The following is a 24,872-nucleotide window of genomic DNA, read 5'->3' as shown; positions in this document are numbered from 1 at the left end:
AAAGTTAAATACAAAGATGAGGTGCAATTTTACTCTTCTCTATTTCTTTGTGATTTATAATTATGGTGAGAAAATCACAGATCTCTAGATCTCACTATAGACTAGAATATTCTGCTCAATAATTATATGTTACAAAATCTGTATGACCACAGAGCTCTGTGTGACTATGTGGTTGAAGTAAATCTCAGGTCCTACAACAACCCAGAGAGTAGGGCAGCTGGTAACAATGGAGAATGTTGTGATCCAGCAGAAAACAGTGATCTTTTGAATGATGGAATATGCACTGAAGATGAGCTCTGTGATAACTTCTTCACATTCTGTTTGCGCCCATTCAGTACTCAACCTACAGAAACAAGTGGATGCATCACACAGCCGATGGGTACTACAAACATTGTCTTGAATGATAATTCTCTTGAATTCACCTCAACTGGACTTAATATAATAACACTGACTGTTGTTGACCGACTTTGGGTAAGATAATTTTACTAACAAAAGTATAAATATTACTAAACTTCCATTTCAGAATGGTACCCAGCTGTATGTAGTGGTGGTAGCCTCGATCCCAGGCCGGTAGTTGTTCGCCTAACCGTTATAAAAGCGAAAACTCGGCCTGGGATCGAGGCTAGTAGTGGTGGTAGATAGGGATTCTCAGGAAAATGATTCCGATGATCTTGTTGATATAATTACAGTCCAACTACGAAGCGACGTTCTCAACAGTGCTGGCTTAACGCTGACTAACGTATCAGGAATTCACAATTATGGAAAGATGAGTCTAACTGTTAGAGTGCACTGTGCACAATTTTACCGTGGAGAACAATGTCAGTTCGTTGATGTGTGTGAACGTGATAGCATCATGTGCAGTGGAAGTGGCATGTGTATTAAGATGAGGAACAGCTATACCTGTGTCTGTAATGGTGGCTTCACAGGAGAAATTGTGAGTTGATAGACTATTGCTTTGAACAGTCTTGTAATGGAAATGGAATATGCATCAACGAAGAATCATCATTCATTTGCAATTGCAATCTTGGCTATACTGGGATCGATTGTGGGATAAACATAGATGATTGTGAAGATGAGAATTGTAGTGGTAATGGCCGCTGTATTGATGAAGTCAACTCTTATCGTTGCGAGTGTGCACCAGGTTTTTCTGGGTCAAACTGTGAGACAAATATTGACGAATGTGATGGTCAGAACTGCAGTGGTGAAGGACTGTGTATGGATGGAATCAACTCGTACACTTGTGTATGCAATGCTGGGTATACTGGTGTTAATTGCAGCACAAACATTGACGATTGTGAGTTTCAGAATTGCAGTGGAAATAGTGAATGTATGGATGAGCTCAATTCATATACCTGTATCTGCAATACCGGATTTACAGGTATGAACTGTGAAACTAACATTGACGATTGCATGAATCAAGATTGCAATGGACTCGGTACGTGTATCGATGGCGTAAACTCATTCTCCTGTAACTGTGACCCTCCATTCCTGGGTCGCTATGTGAGAGGATTGATTATTGCTATGGTGTGAATTATAACATAAACGGTCGCTGTGTTAACGGACAAACTAACTTCACTTGTAAATGCAATCCTGGATTCACTGGAGAACTGTGTAGTATGGATATGCAATCAAATGGTACATACAGTACATACATTGTGTACGTATTTGTGAGCAGTTCCTGACAAAATATACCATAGAGACGGAGGAAGTATTCGGAAGTTTAGCTAAGGCATTTTTTCTACAGGATTGGGAGATGGAGTTATCATAGAGGCACTAGTGGGTGGATTAACAGCTGCACTTCTTCTGTTAGTGTTGACCATCATCTTGTTGCCAGTGGCCTGCCTTGTAAGAAATGTGAGTGCACTACATGTGTTATTAAAGGTCTGTGCAGCAGAGCTACAGACTATATAGTTTATTACGGACCTGCATGTAATTGGGAGATTGAAGAAACATAAATGTTACCATTATATGGACAGTATTATGGTTGTCCATATATGGCTCTCTGTTATCATAGCTACTCACTTCTCTAATGGCTGGATACATGAAGACAACGAAGCGTACAGTATCCCCAACAACTCTTTGGAACGAACCACATCCACAAAGCTAACCAACACGATGAGATCAGAGTTTGAGAACACCAATTTACAGTCGACAGAGGTCAACAATACTGATTATGAAGAGATTGATCTCACAAGAATTTCTCAATGACTATTATAAGAGCATTTCAAGTCTCAGTGAGGAACCATACGTACGTTTATACCACTATAATTTTGCACGATTATTAGTGCCTTTAATTTAGACATGCTGAACGTATACATTTATACTTTGTGCTGTTACAACAGAATAGATGTATGATTGTGCTCGCCTATGATATACTGGTAGTAGGCAACTAAAAACTGTGTGGAATTTCAATGTAATCTTGGCATTTTCCATTAAAATCTTCAGCAACACCTGTTTCTTAAGTGGCACTGTTTTGCAAATAACAATCAACCGCATTATAAGTTTATATCGGGTCACTGCATGGTATGTGTGTATTTTAATCTGAGTATAGGGGATGTAGAGGGCTAGTAACATGTGTGATAATAGCTTAGTAGACTCTCGTTATAATTCGGCCACCCTTGGCAGTGGCGGATCCAGGGGGGGATCCCAGGGTGCCATGGATCGCCCTTTCAGACTAAGCTATTGTGGCTTTACTACAGCTACCAGCTAGCTATTTATCAGTATTGTAGCTTGATTCAATGATTGTACCTGTTGTTCTGATGCATCAACTGCCAAAGGAGTGTTCAGGTTAGCTAGTTGACTGTTCGTGGCAGAGCTAGCTAGCTCTACGCAAGTTTATTATGGGACTTCCCCTGGGATTTTACCTAGTCACGTGTGACCGGAAGTGGGCGTAACCCCAAAAAATTTCGCGTTACGCGCGATTTTCACTTGGAACCCCCCTTTCATATTTCCTGGATCCGCCACTGCTTGGGACAGCGCAGCTTGGTCGGAATAGCAAAATGGCCGCATTTCAGAAAAAAGCCGCAGCTAAAAAACAACCCTATACCTAGAATCTAATGACTATTTTGCAGTTCTGTCTCAAGGATAATGAATCATTATAATAATAAAAAAACTGTATTCTCTGTGTATATACTGGTTAATTTATGCGTGTATTTTATGGATCTCAAACGTCGACGATTGTGAGTTTTAGAATTGCAGTGGAAGTGGTGAATGTATGAACTGTAAAACTAACATTGATGATGCGTGAATCAAGATTGCAATGGACTCAGTACGTGTATCGATGGCGTAAACTCATTCTCCTGTAACTGTGACCCTCCGTTCACTGGGTCGCTATGTGAGAGGATTGATTATTGCTATAGTGTGAATTGTAACAGAAACGGCCATTGACGAGAGAACTGTTTTCAGCTGCACACTTGCGAGCTCTGTTAGTAAAAAATAACAGATCCCGTTCAATTACAGCATTACCGTTAAACTGAGACACGTGTTTAATGTTGTTTCCAATAAGTGACAGATGGACGTGTGAGACTAATCTGACGTTGCCTGCTAAAGTTTGGGTGAAAGAGGATATTCACGGAATGGATGACTCACTGTATTTGAGTTATAACTCTTAACTCACCAATACATTCTCCTATAAGGGTAGATATTATTTGTAGGATGCAGGCAAGGAATGCAATCAACATTGCAACAGTACGAGTCCAGGGCCACGCCTCTGTTAAGACTGCAGTCTTATGTAAAACTACTACATGTAATTTAAGTGAAATACAAAGATGAGGTGCAATTTTGCTCTTCTTGCAATTTATATGGTGAGAAACTCTTTAGCCTATATAGTAGGCCCTTATATTATAGGTAACTATACTAGTCTAAGAATATACCTGTCAATCTTACAAAATCTGTACAGCTAAGTGACCACTGAGCTCTGTGTGACTATGTAGTTGAAGTAAATCTGAGGTCCTACAACAACCCAGAGAGCAGAGCAGTTGGTAACGATAGAGAATGTTGTGATCCAGCTGAAAACAGCGATCTTTTGAATGATGGAATATGTGCTGAAGATGAGCTCTGTGATAATTTCTTCTCGTTCTGTCTACGATCAAACACAGACTGTTTTACACCAACAATCACTACAAACATCATCCCTAATAGCGATTCTCTGAATTTCACTTCAACGGATTTTGGAGTACCCAATCCACTAACATGGACTATTAACGGCTCTTGGCAGGTAAAAATTCGTGTAAACTGATTACTTGTATCACGATTTTGCTTTCAATTTCAGAATAATATCCAGCTGTTTGTGATAGTGGTTGATAAAGATAATGGTACCCAGGATGATCTGGTTGATACAATCACGATCCCACTTGGCGGTTTCCTTCAGATCAACAGTGCTGCTGGTTTAATGTTCAGCATACGAGGAAGTCACACTCATGTAATAATCAGTCTAACTGCTAAAGCGTACTGTGCACCATTTCACAATGGAGGACAATGTCAGTTTTTTATGCGTGTGAACGGTTTAATCAGTCTTGCAATGGAAATGGACAATGCACCAACGAAGAATTATCATTCATTTGCAATTGCTATCCTGGCTATACTGGGATTGATTGTGAGATAAACATTAATGATTGTGAAAATGAGAATTGCAGTGGTAATGGCCGCTGTATTGATGAAATCAACTCTTATCATTGCGAGTGTGCACCAGGTTTTTCTGAGACAAACTGTGAGACAAATATTGACGAATGTGATGGTCAAAACTGCAGTGGTGAAGGACTGTGTATGGATGGAATCAACTCATACACTTGTGTATGTTCTGCTGGGTACACTGGTGATAATTGCAGCACAAACATTAATGATTGTGAGTTTCAAAATTGTACCGGAAATGGTGAATGTATGGATGAAATCAACTCGTATGCTTGTGTATGTTTTGCTGGGTATACTGGTGATAATTGCAGCACGAACATTGACGATTGTGAGTTTCAGAATTGCAGCGGAAGTGGTGAATGTATGGATGGAATCAATTCCTATATCTGTGTCTGCAATACCGGATTCACAGGTATGACCTGTGAAACTAACATTGACGATTGCATGAATCAAGATTGCAATGAACTAGGTACGTGTATCGATAGTATAAACTCATTCTCGTGTAACTGTGACCCTCCATTCACTGGGTCGCTATGTAATAGGATTGATTATTGCTATGGTGTGAATTGTAACAGAAACGGTTGCTGTGTTAACGAACAAACTAACTTCACTTGTAATTGCAATCCTGGATTCACTGGAGAACTGTGTAGTATGGATATGCAATCAAATGGTATACATACATTACATTACATTGTGTACGTATTTGTGAGCAATTCCTGACATAATATACAATAGAGACAGAGGAAGGTTAGCTAAGCGTAACATACATTTTTCCTACAGGAGTGTGGGATGGAGTTGTCATAGAGGCACTGCTGGGTGGAGTAACGGCTGCACTGCTTCTGCTGGTGTTGATCATCATCTTGTTGCTAGTGGCGATAGCCTACCTTGTAAAGAAAAAGAATTGTGAGTGCATGCATGTGTGTGTTATCAAATATTCCCTTACAATGTTATAGACGTGTATACTAGAGTTATTGTTTCCTATAATAATGACAAATACCATTAGGCATTGGTTGCTTTGGAGAGTCTATAAACATCAATGTTTATTAGGGCCCTATATGATTCGGCATTTAAGAGAATTGCTTGTATTGACAGTTATACTGTAGAAAACATAGATAAATGTGTACATACACGTAAGTATTAACGTTTATTTGTTCCATACATCTCTCTGTTGCCATACAGTCATCAATGCTACATCAAGTTACTGTTTATTAGGACCTATAATTGTGACAACCATTTATAGGCATTGGGAGAATTCCAAACATTAGAGCCTGTGTGGATTATCATTATAGGTATTTAGGAGAATTGCTTGTATTGAAACTATCGATAAATGATGCATGTGTACACACGTGCGTCAACGTTTATTTGTTCTATATGCCCCTCTGTTGCCATACAGCCATCAATACTACATACTTTCCAAATAGTGAGATGCATGGAGACAACCAAGTGTACGCGATCCCCGACAACTCCTTGGAACAAACTACATCCACAAACCTAACCAACACAGGTACGATGAGATCAGACATTGCTGAGTTTGAGAACACCCTTTACGACAGTGTACAGTTGGCAGAAGTCAACAATCCCGATGATGAAGATATTGATCTCAAGGAGTTCTCACTCTAAAGGATAACATTTTTCAGTGAGGAACAATTATTATAAAATTATAGCCTTCAACACATTATCATGCAGTGTTCTGTGTTTTGTGACATTACACTATCCAGTGTTTTTTGCTTTTTCAAAGTAGTAATAGTTGAGTTGTTGAGTTGTGCTATTGCATTTTATGAATGTTCTCACTAATTGCATTTTGTTCAAGTATACATCCTTATATTAGTCATGCTGGGTACTTATACATTGTGCAAGCGTGAGTATAATTGTATACCATGGCACACTACCCTTATTCATGGTATAAAGCATATTCAGTGTAAGTGCTTGACATGTGTAGATAAGTAGCAACCCCTGTTTCTTAAAAGCGCTGTTCTGTAAACATGCCACCATACATAATTATACATGATCAAAAACTAACAAAATTTTAATAACAACAACGTAATTCCAATAAAAATATACTTATTCTGACTGTGTCTATAGACCCGGCTATGCCAGAGCAAAGGTAAGCTTAGAATAGCACTCTTATATTATGGTTTCTTTTTCTTTGAACACAGAAGCTAAACAGTGCGTGCAGTGCTAGTGAGCAAGGCTCAGCCTGAGCTATAGCCCTCTCCCAGAGTACGTGTCTCTAAAGCAGCTCCTTCTACAAGCACACATCAGAATGTTTGATGAACTAGTCTACAGACTACATCCTCTGAAGACTGAATCATTATTATACTGATTACAGTATAATTATACAGTATATGTTATAGTTGTGACACATGCACGAGTGCCTGGGATATATTGGCTCAGTAGTGACTTAGGCCCGAGGGCCGCAGGCCTCGAGGGCAAAGCAACTATTGAGCCAATGTGCACACGACGAGTGCATTCCTTTCCGTGTACACATCACTCTTTTTATAGTTTCAACTACTTGTGGTGGTTGTGGAATGCACCAGACGCGTTTTCTGCCTACCACTGAATCTGTTTAACAGTGTTATACTATAAAAGGGAACATCACTCCTTTTATAGGACAACTAGTTTCAACTACTTGTGGTGGTTGTGGAATGCACCAGACGCATGAAAAACGTTTTCTGCCTACCACTGAATCTACTATAAAAGGGACCGTTTCAGGTTACTAGGTAGAGGGTGGGCTTTAGGTAACTTCAGCCAGTATCTAGATAGTGGCACAGTTCAAGGCTTGACCTGTGCCATATGGCAGATATTGGCACAGTGTTTCCTTTGATCTGCCCACTCAAAATGCAACAAAGCTGCATACAACTACCTATAAATACTGGTATAAAGAGATCCCATACTATGGCGCTATATTAGTGCCATAATTCAAAGGGGTATACTTTTTCATTAGGGGGTATACTTTTTTATTAGGGGGTACACTTTTTTCATTAGGGGTACACTTTTTCATTAGGATATACTTTTTCATTAGGGGGTATACTTTTTCATTAGGGGGTACACTTTTTCATTAGGGTATACTCTTTTCATACTTTTTCTCATTGGTATAATTATAATTATACATGATAGGGATATACTTGTATCTTGTGAGACTTGTATCGCAAAGTCAAAGCCAGTTGTACATTGACCTCGAGAACAAGCCGCTCACGATATCGAGGCTAGTACAAGAGCTGACTTTTGATCGTATATCTGCTTTTGAAAAAAATTGGCGAAATAAAAATTGTTCCCCCCCTGTAGAATAACGTTTTAAAACTTACAGACACTAAAACTAGACTTGAAGTAGTCTGAAAGAGAAGTTTGAAGAAATCCTATTTAGTGACCTTAACTAACTAAGGTCAAGTGGTTCCAGCCTCCTCTGAATTTCTTTTGTGTTTAGGTCAAAGGTCGGTCAATAAGTCAAACGTCTTCTGGAAATGGTCATCGATTTATCAGGAGCCTATAAATATGGGCTCCATTATTTTCAGTGAAAAGTATATTGAATAAATGTTCTCCTAATACTGCTCTCATGAAAAAAATATATACCCTAGAAAAAAGTGTACCCCCTAATGAAAAGAGTATACCCTAATGAAAAAGTATACCTCTAATAAAAAAAAAGTATACCCCCTAATGAAAAAGTATACCCCCTAATGCAAAAAAGTATACCCCCTTGAATTATGGCACTAATATAGCGCCATACTATACTAAAAAATATATATCTTGTGCACTAACAAGATATCTTTTACTTAAAGTTGTAAAATTAATTGAGAGCGTGTTTACAAACAGAGTACGTGATGTACGTATTATAGAGCTGGTGGAGATAAAACTCTCTATCTGCATGACTTTGCCTGCATTGCCTGCTAAAGTTTGAATGAAAGCCGAGGATATGATAAGTTTACTGGCATCAGGAGTATCAGAGCTCTTGACGGTATGGATGACTACTTTAATCAGTACACAGCCGCATCTCCTCTTGATAGCATCAATACACCACTGCTAAATCTAGTAAGAGCTAGGGTGTACAATTCAATTGACGTCATTCTGGGTTAGAGATTGAAAGCACCCATGCAGCCACACCTCTGTTATTGCACTTCCACATGCTCATAAAATTAACAACTAGACAGAGATCTAGACCACCTCTACTAGTGGACTAAAGTTAAATACAAAGATGAGGTACAATTTTACTCTCTGTTTCTTTGTGATTTATATGGTGAGAAAATCACAGATCTCTAGATCTCACTATATATAGACTAGAATATTCTGCTCAATAATTATGTTACAAAATATGTACAGCTAAGTGACCACAGAGCTCTGTGTGACTATGTGGTTGAAGTAAATCTCAGGTCCTACAACAACCCAGAGAGTAGAGCAGCTGGTAACAATGGAGAATGTTGTGATCCAGCAGCTGAAAACAGTGATCTTTCGAATGATGGAATATGTACTGAAGATGAGCTCTGTGATAACTTCTTCACATTCTGTTTGCGTCCAATCAGTACTCAACCTACAGAAACAAGTGGATGCATGGCAGCACAAATTACTACAGACATTGTCTTAAATGATGATTCTCTTGAATTCACCTCAACTGGACCTAATATGATAACACTGACTGATGACCAACTTTGGGTAAGATAGTTTTGCTAACAACAAAAGTATGAATGTTACTAAACTTCCATTTCAGAATGGTATCCAGCTGTATGTAGGAGTGGTAGATAGGGATTCTCAGGAAAATGATTCCGATGATCTTGTTGATATAATTACAGTCCAACTACGCAGCGACGTTCTCAACAGTGCTGGCTTAACGCTGACTAACGTATCGGGAGTTCACAATTACGGAAAGATGAGTCTAACTGTTAGAGTGCACTGTGCACAATTTTACCATGGAGAACAATATCAGTTCGTTGATGTGTGTGAACGTGATAGCATCATGTGCAGTGGAAGTGGCATGTGTGTTAAGATGATGAACAGCTATACCTGTGTCTGTGATGGTGGATTCATAGGAGAAGATTGTGAGTTGATAGACTATTGCTTTGAACAGTCTTGTAATGGAAATGGAATATGCACCAACGAAGAATCATCATTCGTTTGCAATTGCAATACTGGCTATACTGGGATTGATTGTGAGATAAACATAGATGATTGTGAAGATGAGAATTGCAGTGATAATGGCCGCTGTATTGATGAAGTCAACTCTTATCATTGCGAGTATGCACCAGGTTTTTCTGGGACAAACTGTGAGACAAATATTGACAAATGTGATGGTCAGAACTGTAGTGGTGAAGGATTGTGTATGGATGGAATCAACTCGTATGCTTGTGTATGCAATGCTGGGTATACTGGTGTTAGTTGCAGCACAAACATTGATGATTGTGAGTTTCAAAATTGTACCGGAAATGGTGAATGTATATGGATGGAATCAACTCGTATGCTTGTGTATGTCTTGCTGGGTATACTGGTGTTAATTGCAGCACAAACGTTGACAATTGTGAGTTTCAAAATTGTACTGGAAATGGTGAATGTATGGATGGAATCAATTCGTACGCTTGTGTATGTTTTGCTGGGTATACTGGTGTTAATTGTAGCAGAAACGTCGATGATTGTGAGCTTGAGAATTGCAGTGGAAATGGTGAATGTATGGATGGGCTCAATTCATATACCTGTGTCTGCAATACCAGATTTACAGGTATGAACTGTGAAACTAACATTGACGATTGCGTGAATCAAGATTGCAATGGACTCGGTACGTGTATCGATGGCGTAAACTCATTCTCCTGTAACTGTGACCCTCCGTTCACTGGGTCGCTATGTGAGAGGATTGATTATTGCTATGGTGTAAATTGTAACAGAAACGGTCGCTGTGTTAACGAACATAATTATTAATTTCACTTGTAAATGCAATCCTGGATTCACTGGAGAGCTGTGTAGTATGGATATGCAATTAAATGGCACATACATTACATTGTGACATCCTGAGACAGAGGAAGTGTAGTACTAAGCGTAACATATATTTTTTCTACAGGAGTGGGGGAATGCATGGAGTTGTCATTGAGGCACTAGTGGGTAGAGTAACAGCTGCACTTATTCTCTTAGTGTTGATCATCATCTTGTTGCCAGTGGCCTGCCTTGTAAGAAATGTGAGTGCACTACATGTGTTATCAAAGGTCTGTGCAGCAGAGCTACAGACTATATAGTTTATTACGGACCTGCATGTAATTCGGAGATATTGAAGAAACATAAATGTTATTTATCATTATAGGCATTTAACTATCGTTTGTATGGACAGTATTATGGTTACCCATATGGCTCTCTGTTATCATAGCTACCCACTTCTCTAATGGCTGGATACATGAAGACAACAAAGCATATTATTACGGTATATATCCCCAACAACTCTTTGGAATGAACCACATCCATGCACAAAGCTAACCAACACGATGAGATCAGAGTTTGAGAACACCAATTATTTACAGTCGACAGAGGTCAAGAATACTGATTATGAAGAGATTGATCTCACAAGAATTTCTCAATGACAATTATAAGAGCATTTCAAGTCTCAGTGAGGAACTATATGCATGTTTATACCACTAATAATTTTGCACGATTATCAGTGTCTTTAATTTAGACATGCTGAACGTATACATTTATACTTTTGTCCTGTTATAAGAGAATAGATAATGATTAATTGTGCTCGCCTATAACTACTGGTAGTAGACAACTAAAAAGTGTGTGGAATTTCAACGTAATCTTGGAATTTTCCTTTAAAATCTTCAGTAACCCGTTTCTAAAGTGGCACTGTTTTGCAAATAACAATCAACCGCATTTTTTATAACTTGATATCGGTCACTGCATGGTATATTTCGATTACATGTATACTGTTAAATGAAATTGTTTGTATAGGTTTGACAATTTAAAAAAATGTTGTTCTTTCAGAGACAATGACATACAAAATTACAATGTGTATAAAATTAGTTCAAGAGCAAAAAAGCAATGCATTTACTGTACTAGATCTAGCCTCGTCCCCATACCGATTTTTCATTAATAAAACAGTCCATTAGAGAAAAATCGGCATGGGGACGAGGCTATAGTATAATTATACACAAAAAAATGATTATGTTCAGTCCAACTTATGACAGTCTAATGGGTTGCGTCCAACAAATATACTATACTCAGCAAATGTGGTGCGCAATTCACTGTAAGTAGGATGTCGACTTTGCCAATACTCGAGTACACGATAAAATTTGTCCACATTATTAGAGGGTCGAGCACCTTCGAGAGCTATTGCCAGTGCATAATCTGATATGTCTAAGACCTTGACAAAAACATTCATTTTGCGGTGGGACTTTTCAGCAAGTTTTAAAAGGAATTTGTTGGTTATAGTCACAGCGGCATCTTGGTTAAACAACTCACAGAGAACACTCTCTCCTAGGTCAAAGAAAGGCTCGAAGTGAAGAAGGGCTTGAATTTCAACAAGCATATCAGCTACATCAAATGCGAAAGGTTTACACGTAGAGATTGAACGTGCAATTTCTAACAAATTGACAAGTTTATCATCATTACCCAAGGGGAAAGTAATGCAATCAGGTTTCACAAAAAACTCATTGACTTCCACCTCCTTGCAATATTCAGATTTTGTGGTCAGAATTCTTGAAATCAACTGAGATCGCAATTTAACTGCATCTAGCTCACAATCTTTTCTTGCTCGAATATACAAAGCTATGCTTTTGCTGTCAACTTCAACAATGATGTCAATACCACACAAGGATCGCCAAAAAATACCATTTTTCCATACTTTACATCTTCTCTGAATTGATAATTTTGCAGACAAAGAAGAACTTGGGGCCATCGCAAATGAGAATGCAAGACAATGGATTGTCACGTGCATAAAATTCGATATGAAAAATTGCTCATCATTTCGACATTTCATAATCCACACAGATTGATATGAAAATTGGCTTTGAGGGTCCCAAATTCCTTGAGGTGTTGTGACAGTGACTAAGCTTGGAAAGAAAAGGTATTTGGTACTAGCAGAGGATACAACCGAGAGCTGATCAAGGATCTCAGGGTCAGTAACTTCATGGCAAAACTGAAAATGAGACATGATAGAGATAATCAACTTGGTATCAACATCAGGAAACTCCTCAGCAAGTTTGAAAGCAGGAACGATGCCAGTGTCAGAAGCCAAAGGTTTATGGTCCTCAAATGAATCAGGAGCAAAAATTGATCCACATATTCGTTTTAATAAAACATCTTTTTTGAGCACTATCCAACTATCGATTGAACTGCACTGGTTTTGAAGAAAGAGAATGTTTCCTCGCATGTTGAGCTTGATACACATTCTCACAATGGTGTTATGCTCTACTTCACGGATAAATTTGCTGAAATATGAAGTGATAGATGATTGTTCAGCATGGGTGATCAATTCAGCAATGGTGAAGGCATCTCTATGACCAAATTCACTTATAATTCCAACAAGAAAGCAATGCTGCTGAATATTAATTTCTTGCTGTTGTTTTATGCTCTGGCAACAGTCTGATATATGAGAGCGCAGCTGGGTCATATCTGCTGACACAGGGTATCGACAATCGAGGGCAAGAAAAGAATGCAACTGAAACGTTGAGAATAATCTTCTGGATGTGAGACTCTCAATTATAACTTTACACGACTCAATATCTTTCACAGACACTTTATCAGCATAACTCCCAATGATAAATAGAAACGGTTTGTCATTCGATTGACAGTTAAAAAGATTAGAAGCAAAATTACACCAATGTAAGATAGCTTTACGAAGAGAATCCTGCTCAGTGCTTATATCAGCGACTAGAAGTATGATGGAACAAGGAGACCCAGCTAAAATGCTTCTCAAGGCGAAATTGTGACTGGCATAGAACTCACTATGACCTGCGAGATCATAGATTGTCATCAAACCAAACCTCTTGCTCTCAATGTCGCTTGGAACAATGCCACTCGTATTTTTACTAACATCACAAACTTTCTTGAATCGATGAGCGAGGCTTTTCACATCGTCTTCAACATCCGTTTTGATCGATTTAGCAAGCGTACTTTTCCCTGTTCCTGGAAACCCCATTAGAAACAATTTGGTGTATGCTTCAGGAGGTTGTTGATCCACTAACTTTGCCCAGGATTCATCTGGTGGTGGGGCATTGTGATTAAGTAGCAACTGTATTGCCAGGTTTCGGTTTGCACCAATGCCAATAATGCCACCCCTTGATAAGAGTTGAAGAGCAGACATTCCAAAGTAATCTCTTTTTGTCGGGTCACATTCAGGTGACCTTAAAAGACATTTCATTACTTCAAGTGTTCGATCTGTATCGGTTATTCCCATTGAACTGCAAAATTGTAATGAGTGTACTGAATGCATATACATAAGTTGTATAGACATTGTATAGACGCCCGATATATTTTGCAGAGTACATATACATAAATGATTGACTAAAACAACACAACATTTACTCTTAGCATGCATGGCTGCCATATGGTGGATCCTCCTATCGAAGACGGTCGCAGGTAATAGTATACATTCTTCTCATTTGTATATAGATACGCTTTTACTAGGCTCTTAAATAGGCCCTCAGTCTAAGTGTCTGCTCTTAATTAAGCCTTCTCGTTCAGAGGCTCCACTAGTTTTTACAACAATACTCGGATATATTATGGACACCTATGTTACCATTTCGAGCAGGCTATTGTAGTATAACAAGCTGCGCTGTGCTAATGCCTCTCGCCATGTTTTACTTTTGCTCAAGTATTAGAGTGGAAGAGGTAATTATAAGACTTATATCCCGTTGCTACGTGTTGCCAAGTGCAATATGCAGCATAATGCACTAACCACAAAGTCATAATGCACTACGCCCCTCTGGCATTAGACAGACATAAAATTATTATTAACATCATAAGAAATAACAAAGCCATGCATGCAGGAATGTTCAGCACTGCTGGAGTTTCTTGTTTGCAACCATGCAGGTTTTTCAAATGTTCATTAATTTTTGTGGAAGATTCTGCATGTGTTCCTAGACTTAGTCCTCGTGATGCATGTCAATTCTGCTTCACCACATAGCACAAGCGTCTAGAAGCGGATCTTTTTGCTGCATGGGGGCTATTTATAGCTTGAGCTGTGTTGCAGCAGTGTATAGATAGAGTCGAGCTTCTTTGGCTTGATTGTGAGACCGAGCAGCAGTGGAGTGGGGCTGTTTTGTAGCAGCAGAAGTGGGGTGAGAAAGCAGGAGTGATTTCAGATTTGGAACTCCAACAATTTTGTGTCAATTTAAGCCATTCCTTGGTCCATGACAATATTATACGCTGCAGATACTGGCACATAATTATATCGTCTAGAAGAGAGAATTGGAGATGGAGCTGTGTCTAGGGTTGACTCTTCTTTTTATTATTGTTCAGTTTAATTGTGTTACTAAGATAGTGTTATGTTGCTATGCCCTCGGGATATAAACTAGTTATAACACGTGCACTCGGGATGCATGGCATATACGTAATTGCACTCAGCCCTCGGGGCTTACGCCCTCGTGCTTTAGTGCAATATATATATACACCATACATCCCTCGTGCCCGTGCTATAACTATAACTTACCAACACACCCAATGTAGTGGGGTATATCCGTCACTGTCAGTACACCCAACAATGCAATTTTTATCTTCCATGAGGTATTTCACCACATTCACACTTCCACCCCTGTGCATAGGATAAAGAATATAAGTAAATCTCATAATGTTAATTTTTTCGTTTTGTATATATAATTATGTGACTAACTTCGACCCCACGCTCACTTCCTCTCAGAGATGGGCCTGGTGGTTGCGCATGCACTAACTGTTAGCCAGATACCAGCTAACACAGGATAACAACGTTATATCCCATATGCAGCATAGTGCACTAACCACAAAGTCATAATGCACTAACCACAAAACGCCCCACTGGGACTCTTAGTGCTGTGCTGAGCATCCACGCCTACTGTGCATCATATAGAAGCGTTGTGTATCTCACCAAAAGCTTAAAAGCTTTTAAAGGCAGTTTTTTGAGTGTTGTATTATCGTTTCGGCTCTATCTAGTGGCTTTGTGTACCTTCTACAAGGAGAGGCTGTGACTGCAGCCCAACATATTAATGATTCCCTCTTTCTTAAGTATAGCTGGGCATTGTATGCAAGTAAATTCAAAGCCACTTGGCTTTAGGTTGGTAAGATGTTCATTTTTGTCTTAGTAAGTTGGTTTTGACAAGCAGACTTTTTGTGTACCCATTTAGAAAGTTATATCAATGATTGAATGTAGGTAAATGTCTCTTTGTATTCATTGATAGTTAGTTCATCGTATCGACAGTAATTTACGACAGAACTTCGCTACATTTCCATAATTCTCTATCATGACTGTGACTGTACTGGAATACTCAACGGTACAGACAGAGCTCCTCTCAAGAATTTGCCTGTCCAAGCTGCTTTTTACTGCTTGGAGGGGTCTCACTAACTATTGCTGCTGCCTTGTTGTGACTGTTTCACTAGCCATTGCTAATACATGGAGCTCAGTAGCTAGTTTATAGCCTAGTACTAGCTAAAAGCATGGATTGGAGGAAATAAAGAAGAAAACATTGACCGAAACGCAGATCGTCAATGCTATTTACATAGCGTTTCCCATCCCTCTCCCTTCTTATATCTATGATTATAATATACTAATTATGGGCAAGAGAGATGTATGGCATATACTGCACTGAGGAACGAGGGCGTATAATATAAGCCCTGAGGGCTGAGTGCAATATATGCCATGTATCCTGAGTGCTTCTAGATGCTTATATTACGGTGAAGCAGAATTGAAGGACTTAACTAAGCCATGCATCACGAGGGACTAGAAACACATAATCTTCCACAAAATGAACCTTCTCAGTGCATGTGCAAAGAAGAAGAAACTCCATGCAGCAGTGCTGAACATTAACATTACCCTGCATGGCTGGACTTAACTTTGATACTTATATTTCTCATTATGTTATTACTCGAGGCGTGCGTTGTTTGTCTGTTGTAATTTCTGGGTCTGCTCACCTGGCTGCCATAGCACTGCGTTTATAGCATAGATAGCCTTCACACAATACATGTAAGTTATCAATGGTAGATTTCGATGTTAGAGCTTTGTTGTCGAATAAAAGCGAGCAAAAACCAAGAAGCTTAAACTTGCACATTGGCAGCTAGCTAGCTAATTACACGCGACCTTTATTCGAGGTACCCTCCGCTTTTACAGCTGAAGTGATCCTGTACCAAAAACAGTGGAAAAGGGTCACTATAATAGAAAGCTAGAATTGTGACTTGTTTGTTGCTCTAACTCTGTGCTGACTCGACTCCGGGATCCTACTCCAGGAGCCATACTTCTCCGAGACTCCAGGCTTCTTTGCTGATCCTAGACTCAGGACCTAGTCCACTGTGCATGCCTATGTGCCACTAAAACTCTTTCAGCATGCCTCCAGTCTGGTTTAGTTTTACTGATTGCTCCTGAGTTGCTGTGCTAGCCAGCTCAGTCATACATCACTACATGCACTGCATTATATCACTCTTCTGGTTTCTTCATAATCATGTCACCAGCCGAGGGTTTGCACTTTAGTGCTCTAGTTTCTTACGTCAGTCTAATGCCAGAGGGGTGTTAGTGGTTAGTGATGACTTTTTGGTTAGTTTTATCCATATTGCACTTAGCAACAACGTAGCAACGGGATAATGTAGCTAAGCTTGAACGGTCTTGCAGTATGAAAGAGCCACATTTGTACACAAGGAAATGTAACTCATTGATCAACCCCGTAAATCAATTGGATACCATTCTAAAGCACAGTAACATACCAGGAGCTGGTGTGTAGTAGGGTCCACCCACAATAATTGGTCATGTTCACACTACAACTTCGTTCTTCAATAAAATACCTCACAATATGCAATTGATCATACCTGCATTTAGAAGGATAGATATTACATACATAATAATTATGATGCATTTAGAAGGATAGACACAACCTACACCCTAATAAGCAAACAGAATGGTACGTACTCCTGCATGCAACCCTGTGTCATTTCTATACATCTATATAATTATAATTATTGCCCAGAGTACAGAGGTATAAATAACAGTCGGTCATTGATCAATTTCCGAGCAATTAGCCTATTTGACCGGCCATTTAGCTACTTGCTCGGTCATAGTGTCCTAGCCAAAGGTCATAGTTATGATGCGATGTGCACTAAAATAATGATCTCATAACAGCCATGCATGTGTCTTTATTGCACAGAAGAAGGCCTAGATATGCATATTATTATATCTATGTAGCATAGTGACAAGACGACTGGTAAGCTTCTATTTTATGTGCTAAGCATTACCTTATCTTCCCTAAAGCCTCCCTTTTTTTATAGATTACTTAGTAGATTACTTAGTACATTGCATGGGTAATTTAGTGTCCGACCAATAAATATTATCACCTGATGGCAGAACAAAATGTACTATGCTAAGACAACTTGTCAGGACAATCAAGATGTGTTATTTATACCTCTGAGAGTATATTTATTTACTATAGTGATGAGACATAATAATAGCTCATTCATTATTAAAGCCATTATCAACAATTTAACTTGGGTTTGCACTGACACTGTGGTCCAGTCACTATCTATAGCCATGCAGGTCACAACTAAAAATTAATGTCATTCTTCAACCTCCTCTGAAATACGGGCCTGCTTGCCGTTGTGTCAACTATGCACTATAATTATTAATATGGTTAACTTACGCACAAGCTGAGTGAACAACTGTCCATCCGATAGAACACTCGTTGTAAATATTACACTGCTTCCTTTCAATCAGGTACTTAACAATATTCAAATGCCCACTCCTGTATAATAGCAAGCAGAACATTGGTGTACGACAACCTAATAAAGCTTAAGGAATTTCACAGATAATTATAATAATTATGCAAGAAAAATTCCCCATATACAACCACAGAAAACCCTGTGAGGCATAATGACACTTACATGTATACAAGGCAACAGCTCTGAGCTTAGTTATCTATAGGCGCCTAGCTAGGCATAAAACGATAAAGTCCTCGTTATGCACCTATCAATTTCAAGTCCCCACTATCCCCCATACGGGCTATGTCGGAGTTTAGTGGGATTTGATTTGTATCAATATCAACTGCCCTATCCCTAGGGGCCTGGTTGAAATTAAATCCCTACTTCCCCTCCACTTAATAACCAATAACCCAGGTTACTTGCTGAATCAAAACCCCAACAAAACCTCACTATGCTCTGCAGGAGGGCCCTGGGTATAGTGGGGACTGACATTGATAGGTATACATACACATATTTAATATAGGCCTGCATGTGATTGCTAAAAACATACCAACACGCTTCATGCAGAGGAACATTAGGCTCTGATTCTTCTTCAAATGGGTAGTCGTCTTCACACAGTTGTTTCACCATGTCCAGATCACCTTCCCTGCATGCTCTCACCAGCTTCCAACGAGGGCTACCTTGAGCAGTCCTGTCAGTCAGACCGAGCATGTGGATACTCATGTTGATGTACGTTAACGTATATTAAATTGGTCACTAGCCTATAGCACAATCAATTGTCAGTGTGTGTATTTTACGTTGAGTCTAACTCTTCAATCTATGGTTCAACCCAGGAAGTTATGTGGTCAATTATGGCTTCATTATAATAGCAAAAAAGCCTATGTTGTGTCCAGGGTGGGGCCACACCAACTAGGATGTAATACCTCTGACCAGATACCATTGTTACAGGCACTTGCACATGCGCATACAATTAATGAATAACAATACTTTTATAGACATAGATCTAGACTACAGTACCTCTACTAGTGGACTAAAGTTAAATACAAAGATGAGGTGCAATTTTACTCTTCTCTATTTCTTTGTGATTTATATGGTGAGAAAATCACAGATCTCTAGATCTCACTATAGACAAGAATATTCTGCTCAATAATTATGCTATAAAATCTGTACAGCTAAGTGACCACAGAGCTCTGTGTGACTACGTGGTTGAAGTAAATCTCAGGTCTTACAACAACCCAGAGAGTAGAGCAGCTGGTAACAATGGAGAATGTTGTGATCCAGCAGCTGAAAACAGTGATCTTTCGAATGATGGAATATGTACTGAAAATGAGCTCTGTGATAACTTCTTCACATTCTGTTTGCGTCCATTCAGTACTCCACCTACAGAAACAAGTGGATGCATCACACAGCCGATGGGTACTACAAACATTGTCTTGAATGATGATTCTCTTGAGTTCACCTCAACTGGACTTAATATAATAACACTGACAGTTGTTGATCGACTTTTGGTAAGATAGTTTTGCTAACCAAAAGTATGAATGTTACTAAACTTACATTTCAGAATGGTATCCAGCTGTATGTAGGAGTGGTAGATAGCGATTCTCAGGAAAATGATTCCGATGATCTTGTTGATATAATTACAGTCCAACTACGCAGCGACGTTCTCAACAGTGCTGGCTTAACGCTGACTAACGTATCAGGAATTCACAATTATGGAAAGATGAGTCTAACTGTTAGAGTGCACTGTGCACAATTTTACCGTGGAGAGAACAATGTCAGTTCGTTGATGTGTGTGAACGTGATAGCATCATGTGCAGTGCATGGAAGTGGCATGTGTGTTAAGATGAGGAACAGCTATACCTGTGTCTGTAATGGTGGCTTCACAGGAGAAATTGTGAGTTGATAGACTATTGCTTTGAACAGTCTTGTAATGGAAATGGAATATGCATCAACGAAGAATCATCATTCATTTGCAATTGCAATCTTGGCTATACTGGGATCGATTGTGGGATAAACATAGATGATTGTGAAGATGAGAATTGTAGTGGTAATGGCCGCTGTATTGATGAAGTCAACTCTTATCGTTGCGAGTGTGCACCAGGTTTTTCTGGGTCAAACTGTGAGACAAATATTGACGAATGTGATGGCCAGAACTGCAGTGATGAAGGACTGTGTATGGATGGAATCAACTCGTACACTTGTGTATGTCTTGCTGGGTATACTGGTGTTAATTGCAGCACAAACATTGACGATTGTGAGTTTCAGAATTGCAGTGGAAATAGTGAATGTATGGATGGGCTCAATTCATATACCTGTATCTGCAATACCGGATTTACAGGTATGAACTGTGAAACTAACATTGACGATTGCATGAATCAAGATTGCAATGGACTCTGTACGTGTATCGATGGCGTAAACTCATTCTCCTGTAACTGTGACCCTCCATTCCTGGGTCGCTATGTGAGAGGATTGATTATTGCTATGGTGTGAATTATAACATAAACGGTCGCTGTGTTAACGAACAAACTAACTTCACTTGTAAATGCAATCCTGGATTCACTGGAGAACTGTGTAGTATGGATATGCAATCAAATGGTACATACATTGTGTACGTATTTGTGAGCAGTTCCTGACAAAATATACCATAGAGACGGAGGAAGCATTCGGAAGTTTAGCTAAGACATTTTTTCTACAGGATTGGGAGATGGAGTTATCATAGAGGCACTAGTGGGTGGATTAACAGCTGCACTTCTTCTGTTAGTGTTGACCATCATCTTGTTGCCAGTGGCTTGTCTTGTAAGGAAAAAGAAATGTGAGTGCACTACATGTGTTATTAAAGGTCTGTGCAGCAGAGCTACAGACTATATAGTTTATTACAGACCTGCATGTAATTGGGAGATTGAAGAAACATAAATGTTACCATTATATGGACAGTATTATGGTTGTCCATATATGGCTCTCTGTTATCATAGCTACTCACTTCTCTAATGGCTGGATACATGAAGACAACGAAGCGTACAATATCCCCAACAACTCTTTGGAACGAACCACATCCACAAAGCTAACCAACACGATGAGATCAGAGTTTGAGAACACCAATTTACAGTCGACAGAGGTCAACAATACTGATTATGAAGAGATTGATCTCACAAGAATTTCTCAATGACTATTATAAGAGCATTTTTCAAGTCTCAGTGAGGAACCATACGTACGTTTATACCACTATAATTTTGCACGATTATTAGTGCCTTTAATTTAGACATGCTGAACGTATACGTTTATACTTTGTGCTGTTACAACAGAATAGATGTATGATTGTGCTCGCCTATGATATACTGGTAGTAGGCAACTAAAAACTGTGTGGAATTTCAATGTAATCTTGGTATTTTCCATTAAAATCTTCAGCAACACCTGTTTCTTAAGTGGCACTGTTTTGCAAATAACAATCAACCGCATTTTTTTATAAGTTTATATCGGGTCACTGCATGGTATGTGTGTATTTTAATCTGAGTAGGGGATGTAGAGGGCTAGTAACATGTGTGGTAATAGTTTAGTAGACTCTCGTTATAATTTGGCCACCCTTGGGACAGCGCAGCTTGGTCGGAATAGTGAGATGGCCGCATTTCAGAAAAGAGCCGCAGCTAAAAAACAACCCTATACCCGAATCTAAAGACTAATTTTGCGGTTCTGTCTCGAGGATAATGAATCATTGTAATAAGTGTAATCTCTGTGTATATACTGGTTAATTTATGCGTGTCTTTTATGGATCTCAAACATCGACAATTGTGAGTTTTAGAATTGCAGTGAAGTGGTGAATGTATGAACTGTGAAACTAACATTGATGATTGCGTGAATCAAGATTGCAATGGACTCGGTACGTGTATCGATGGCGTAAACTCATTCTCCTGTAACTGTGACCCTCCGTTCACTGGGTTACTATGTGAGAGGATTAATTATTGCTATGGTGTGAATTGTAACAGAAACGGTCTCGCTGTGTTAACAAACATATTATTTTCACTTGTAATTGCAATCCTGGATTCACTGGAGAACTGTGTAGTATGGATAGCAATTAAACAGTACGTACATTACATTGTGAGATCCTGACAAAAATAGCTTTGTACTAAGCTTAACATAAATTATTTTGACAGGAGTGGATTGAGTAAGGGCTGCACTTCTTTGCTAGTGTTGATTATAATTATTGCTAGTATAGGATAGCCTAAGCTACTTTGAAGTTTGAATAAGTGCATCAGCCATGCATGTGCTATTAAATGTCTGGAGTTACACTCTACACCAAGTTTAAACTATAGATTGATCACACACCTATATATACTTATCAGGGACCTATCATTGTGTTGTGTGCTTTGGAGAATTCCATAAACATCAATGTTTATTACGGCTGGTCCTATTCTTATATCATCAGCCATTTTAGGAGAGATTATTGCTTGTATTGACAGTACATATTGAAAGCATGGATGAATGTGCATACGCACATTCATCAATGTTTATTTGTTCCATAAGCCTCTCTGTTGCCATACCGCCATCAATGCTACAAAAGTTAATGGTGAGATGAATGGAAGCAACCAAGTGTACGGGATCCCCGACAAACTCCTTGGAACAAACCACATCCACAAACCTAACCAACACGAGTACGATGAGATCGGACATTGCCGAGTTTGAGAACACCCTTTACGCCAGTGTACAGTCGGCAGAAGTAAACAATCCTGATGATGAAGATACTGATCTCAAGGATTTCTCACTCTAATAACATTTCAGGCTCACGCAGTGAAGAACAAACGTATACCCTTCAACATAATTATCAGTGTTTTGTGATCATTACACTATGAAGTAATTTGCTTTTTAAAAGTAGTAATGTAGTTGAGCCGTGCATGCTGTTTTTTTTTTCTGTTTCTACTAATTGCATTACATCGATCTAAGTCATGCTGCATGGGCTTACATTGTGCTATAAGCCTTAATTAACAAGTGAGTTATATAATATTATTATTATAGGCACTTTGATTATAATAAATTATATATACACTGCCCTTGTTCAATAGTTCATGCATAATTATGTTAAGCGTAATGCACTTATCAATGTCAGTCCCTACTACCCCCTGGCGGGGCATAGTGGGGTTTTGATTCAGCAAGTAACCCCGAGGTACGGGATAGGGTGGGGAATTTGACTTCCTCAGTGTACAAACTTACAACAGTAAATATCCGGAAAAGTGTAGCACATGCACACGTGCGAGTCAAATCCCAGGGTTACTAAGTGGGGGTATGGGAGGGGAAGTGGGAAATTGATTTCAACCGGCCCCCAGGGGTGGGCTGTTGATATTGATGCAAACGAAATCCCCACTAAACCCCGACATACCCCCGGCCCGCATGGGGGGTAGTGGGGATTGAAATTGATAGGTGCATATAAGTACATGCTTGTGGAGATAAGTTGCAATCACTGTTTCTATAAAAACCACAGGCCCTGAATCAAACATGCAGCACTCTAGCCTCGATCCCAGGCCGAGTTTTCGCTTTTATAATGGTTAGGCGAACAACTGGGCCTGGTACTAGTTGTCTGCGCATGCGTCAGTCGTTCGTCAGATTCTGACGAATGGATATTCTCGTTCACTTTTGTGACATTTATATTCGTGTACTATCGTGTACTAGAAGTCAGTTCCCGTTTTATCATTATTGGAATCGATTGGAATGGCTCTTAGCTGAAGCTTCTCTCTTCTCTGAAGCTTATTCTGAAGACTGAACAACAAGGGAAGAGGTATAAAGCTTTGTCAAGCTTGTTAAGGTCAGATATTTTTGTGTGGGCCCTATGGCCGGCTATGCTATCAAGTCTTGTTCATGTTTGGCAAGAATGTAGGTAGACTATAGTTTCATCATTAATATGGTGGATCAAGTGAAGAGTGTGAGCTAGAGAACTTGGTGCTGCCATCATCAGCTCGTCGACAATGACACTATAACCGAGAAATTTAATATGTATAGATCTACACGTATTTAAAATGTCTACTTCTCTGTACAGGAGCAATGGCTAATATCCAGCTATCCCAACAGTGCTCCTCTTGGCTATACTAACGGACGAGACTGGACAGTTTGAGGTAAGGGTTTAACCGTCTTTGGTTTCTTTTAATATTGTCCTATACTCACAGACACAGGACTGGAGTATGACCTGCTCATTCGAGCGTTGCTGGGTAGCTCAGAGACATCAAGAGAATCTACGTTTTCTCAAGCAATGAGTTACGAGTTGGGGCCTAGAATCAGAGAAGTCCAGCAGCCTGCTAAATCTTTTTGAAACGTAATTTGAAGGCATTCAATCATCCTGAAGTTGCCCTGGGTCACTGTAATTGTGCTGCAGCACAACTGGCAACTCCCCAGGCCTTTGTGAAGCAGCTCCCTATGTGCATCTTTTG

At 39.3% G+C, this 24,872-nt stretch overlaps 3 protein-coding genes and 2 long non-coding RNA genes across 6 annotated transcripts; 4 read left to right on the top strand and 1 right to left on the bottom strand.

The window, feature by feature from the left end:
- The first annotated feature begins 4,476 nt into the window (after positions 1–4,476).
- On the top strand, positions 4,477–6,422 carry LOC135344795 (fibropellin-1-like). The gene is made up of 3 exons (XM_064542091.1): positions 4,477–5,299; positions 5,410–5,532; positions 6,023–6,422. The coding sequence occupies exons 1-3, from the start codon at positions 4,477–4,479 to the stop codon at positions 6,247–6,249; spliced, it is 1,173 nt and encodes a 390-aa protein (XP_064398161.1). The 3' UTR covers positions 6,250–6,422.
- A 1,824-nt stretch (positions 6,423–8,246) lies between these two features.
- LOC135344791 (delta-like protein A) lies at positions 8,247–10,473 on the top strand. Of its 2 annotated transcripts, none has more exons than XM_064542088.1 (3): positions 8,247–8,823; positions 8,944–9,273; positions 9,329–10,473. In XM_064542088.1, exons 2-3 carry the CDS (start codon positions 9,172–9,174, stop codon positions 10,334–10,336), a joined length of 1,110 nt encoding a protein of 369 aa, XP_064398158.1. In that variant the 5' UTR covers positions 8,247–8,823; positions 8,944–9,171; the 3' UTR covers positions 10,337–10,473. The 2 variants fall into 2 exon arrangements, with proteins under 2 accessions (XP_064398158.1, XP_064398157.1); XM_064542087.1 differs by having other exon boundaries at positions 8,255–8,860.
- Positions 10,474–11,490: 1,017 nt separating this feature from the next.
- Positions 11,491–19,325, bottom strand: LOC135344782 (uncharacterized). The gene is made up of 5 exons (XM_064542076.1): positions 19,013–19,325; positions 18,405–18,506; positions 17,479–17,580; positions 15,245–15,346; positions 11,491–13,994 (listed from the first exon to the last, which is right to left on the bottom strand). The coding sequence occupies exons 1-5, from the start codon at positions 19,183–19,185 to the stop codon at positions 11,762–11,764; spliced, it is 2,712 nt and encodes a 903-aa protein (XP_064398146.1). The 5' UTR covers positions 19,186–19,325; the 3' UTR covers positions 11,491–11,761.
- Positions 19,326–19,463: 138 nt separating this feature from the next.
- On the top strand, positions 19,464–20,661 carry LOC135344812 (uncharacterized). Its single transcript, XR_010397551.1, has 3 exons — positions 19,464–19,555; positions 19,635–19,970; positions 20,024–20,661. It is a non-coding gene; the product is annotated as an uncharacterized LOC135344812 (long non-coding RNA).
- A 3,301-nt stretch (positions 20,662–23,962) lies between these two features.
- On the top strand, positions 23,963–24,713 carry LOC135344804 (uncharacterized). The gene is made up of 2 exons (XR_010397539.1): positions 23,963–24,560; positions 24,612–24,713. It is a non-coding gene; the product is annotated as an uncharacterized LOC135344804 (long non-coding RNA).
- The last annotated feature ends 159 nt before the right edge of the window (positions 24,714–24,872 follow it).

This window comes from Halichondria panicea, chromosome 12 (assembly GCF_963675165.1).
Source record: "Halichondria panicea chromosome 12, odHalPani1.1, whole genome shotgun sequence".
NCBI classification, from domain to species: domain Eukaryota; kingdom Metazoa; phylum Porifera; class Demospongiae; order Suberitida; family Halichondriidae; genus Halichondria; species Halichondria panicea.
This window is presented reverse-complemented; position numbering and strand designations above follow the sequence as displayed.

Bases quoted from the DNA above. Each gene is read 5' to 3' on its own strand.
- LOC135344795 (XM_064542091.1), top strand. From the start codon at position 4,477: ATGTCAGTTTTTTATGCGTGTGAACGGTTTAATCAGTCTTGCAATGGA. The intron at 5,300-5,409 runs GTATACATACAT...TTTTTCCTACAG, and splicing joins TATGGATATGCAATCAAATG to GAGTGTGGGATGGAGTTGTC. The intron at 5,533-6,022 runs GTGAGTGCATGC...GTTGCCATACAG, and splicing joins CCTTGTAAAGAAAAAGAATT to CCATCAATACTACATACTTT.
- LOC135344791 (XM_064542087.1), top strand. From the start codon at position 8,819: ATGAGGTACAATTTTACTCTCTGTTTCTTTGTGATTTATATG. The intron at 8,861-8,943 runs GTGAGAAAATCA...AAATATGTACAG, and splicing joins GTTTCTTTGTGATTTATATG to CTAAGTGACCACAGAGCTCT. The intron at 9,274-9,328 runs GTAAGATAGTTT...CTTCCATTTCAG, and splicing joins TGACTGATGACCAACTTTGG to AATGGTATCCAGCTGTATGT.
- LOC135344782 (XM_064542076.1), bottom strand. From the start codon at position 19,185: ATGAGTATCCACATGCTCGGTCTGACTGACAGGACTGCTCAAGGTAGC. The intron at 17,581-18,404 runs GTAAGTTAACCA...TTCTAAATGCAG, and splicing joins GTTGTTCACTCAGCTTGTGC to GTATGATCAATTGCATATTG. The intron at 15,347-17,478 runs GTATGTTACTGT...TCCTATGCACAG, and splicing joins CTACTACACACCAGCTCCTG to GGGTGGAAGTGTGAATGTGG.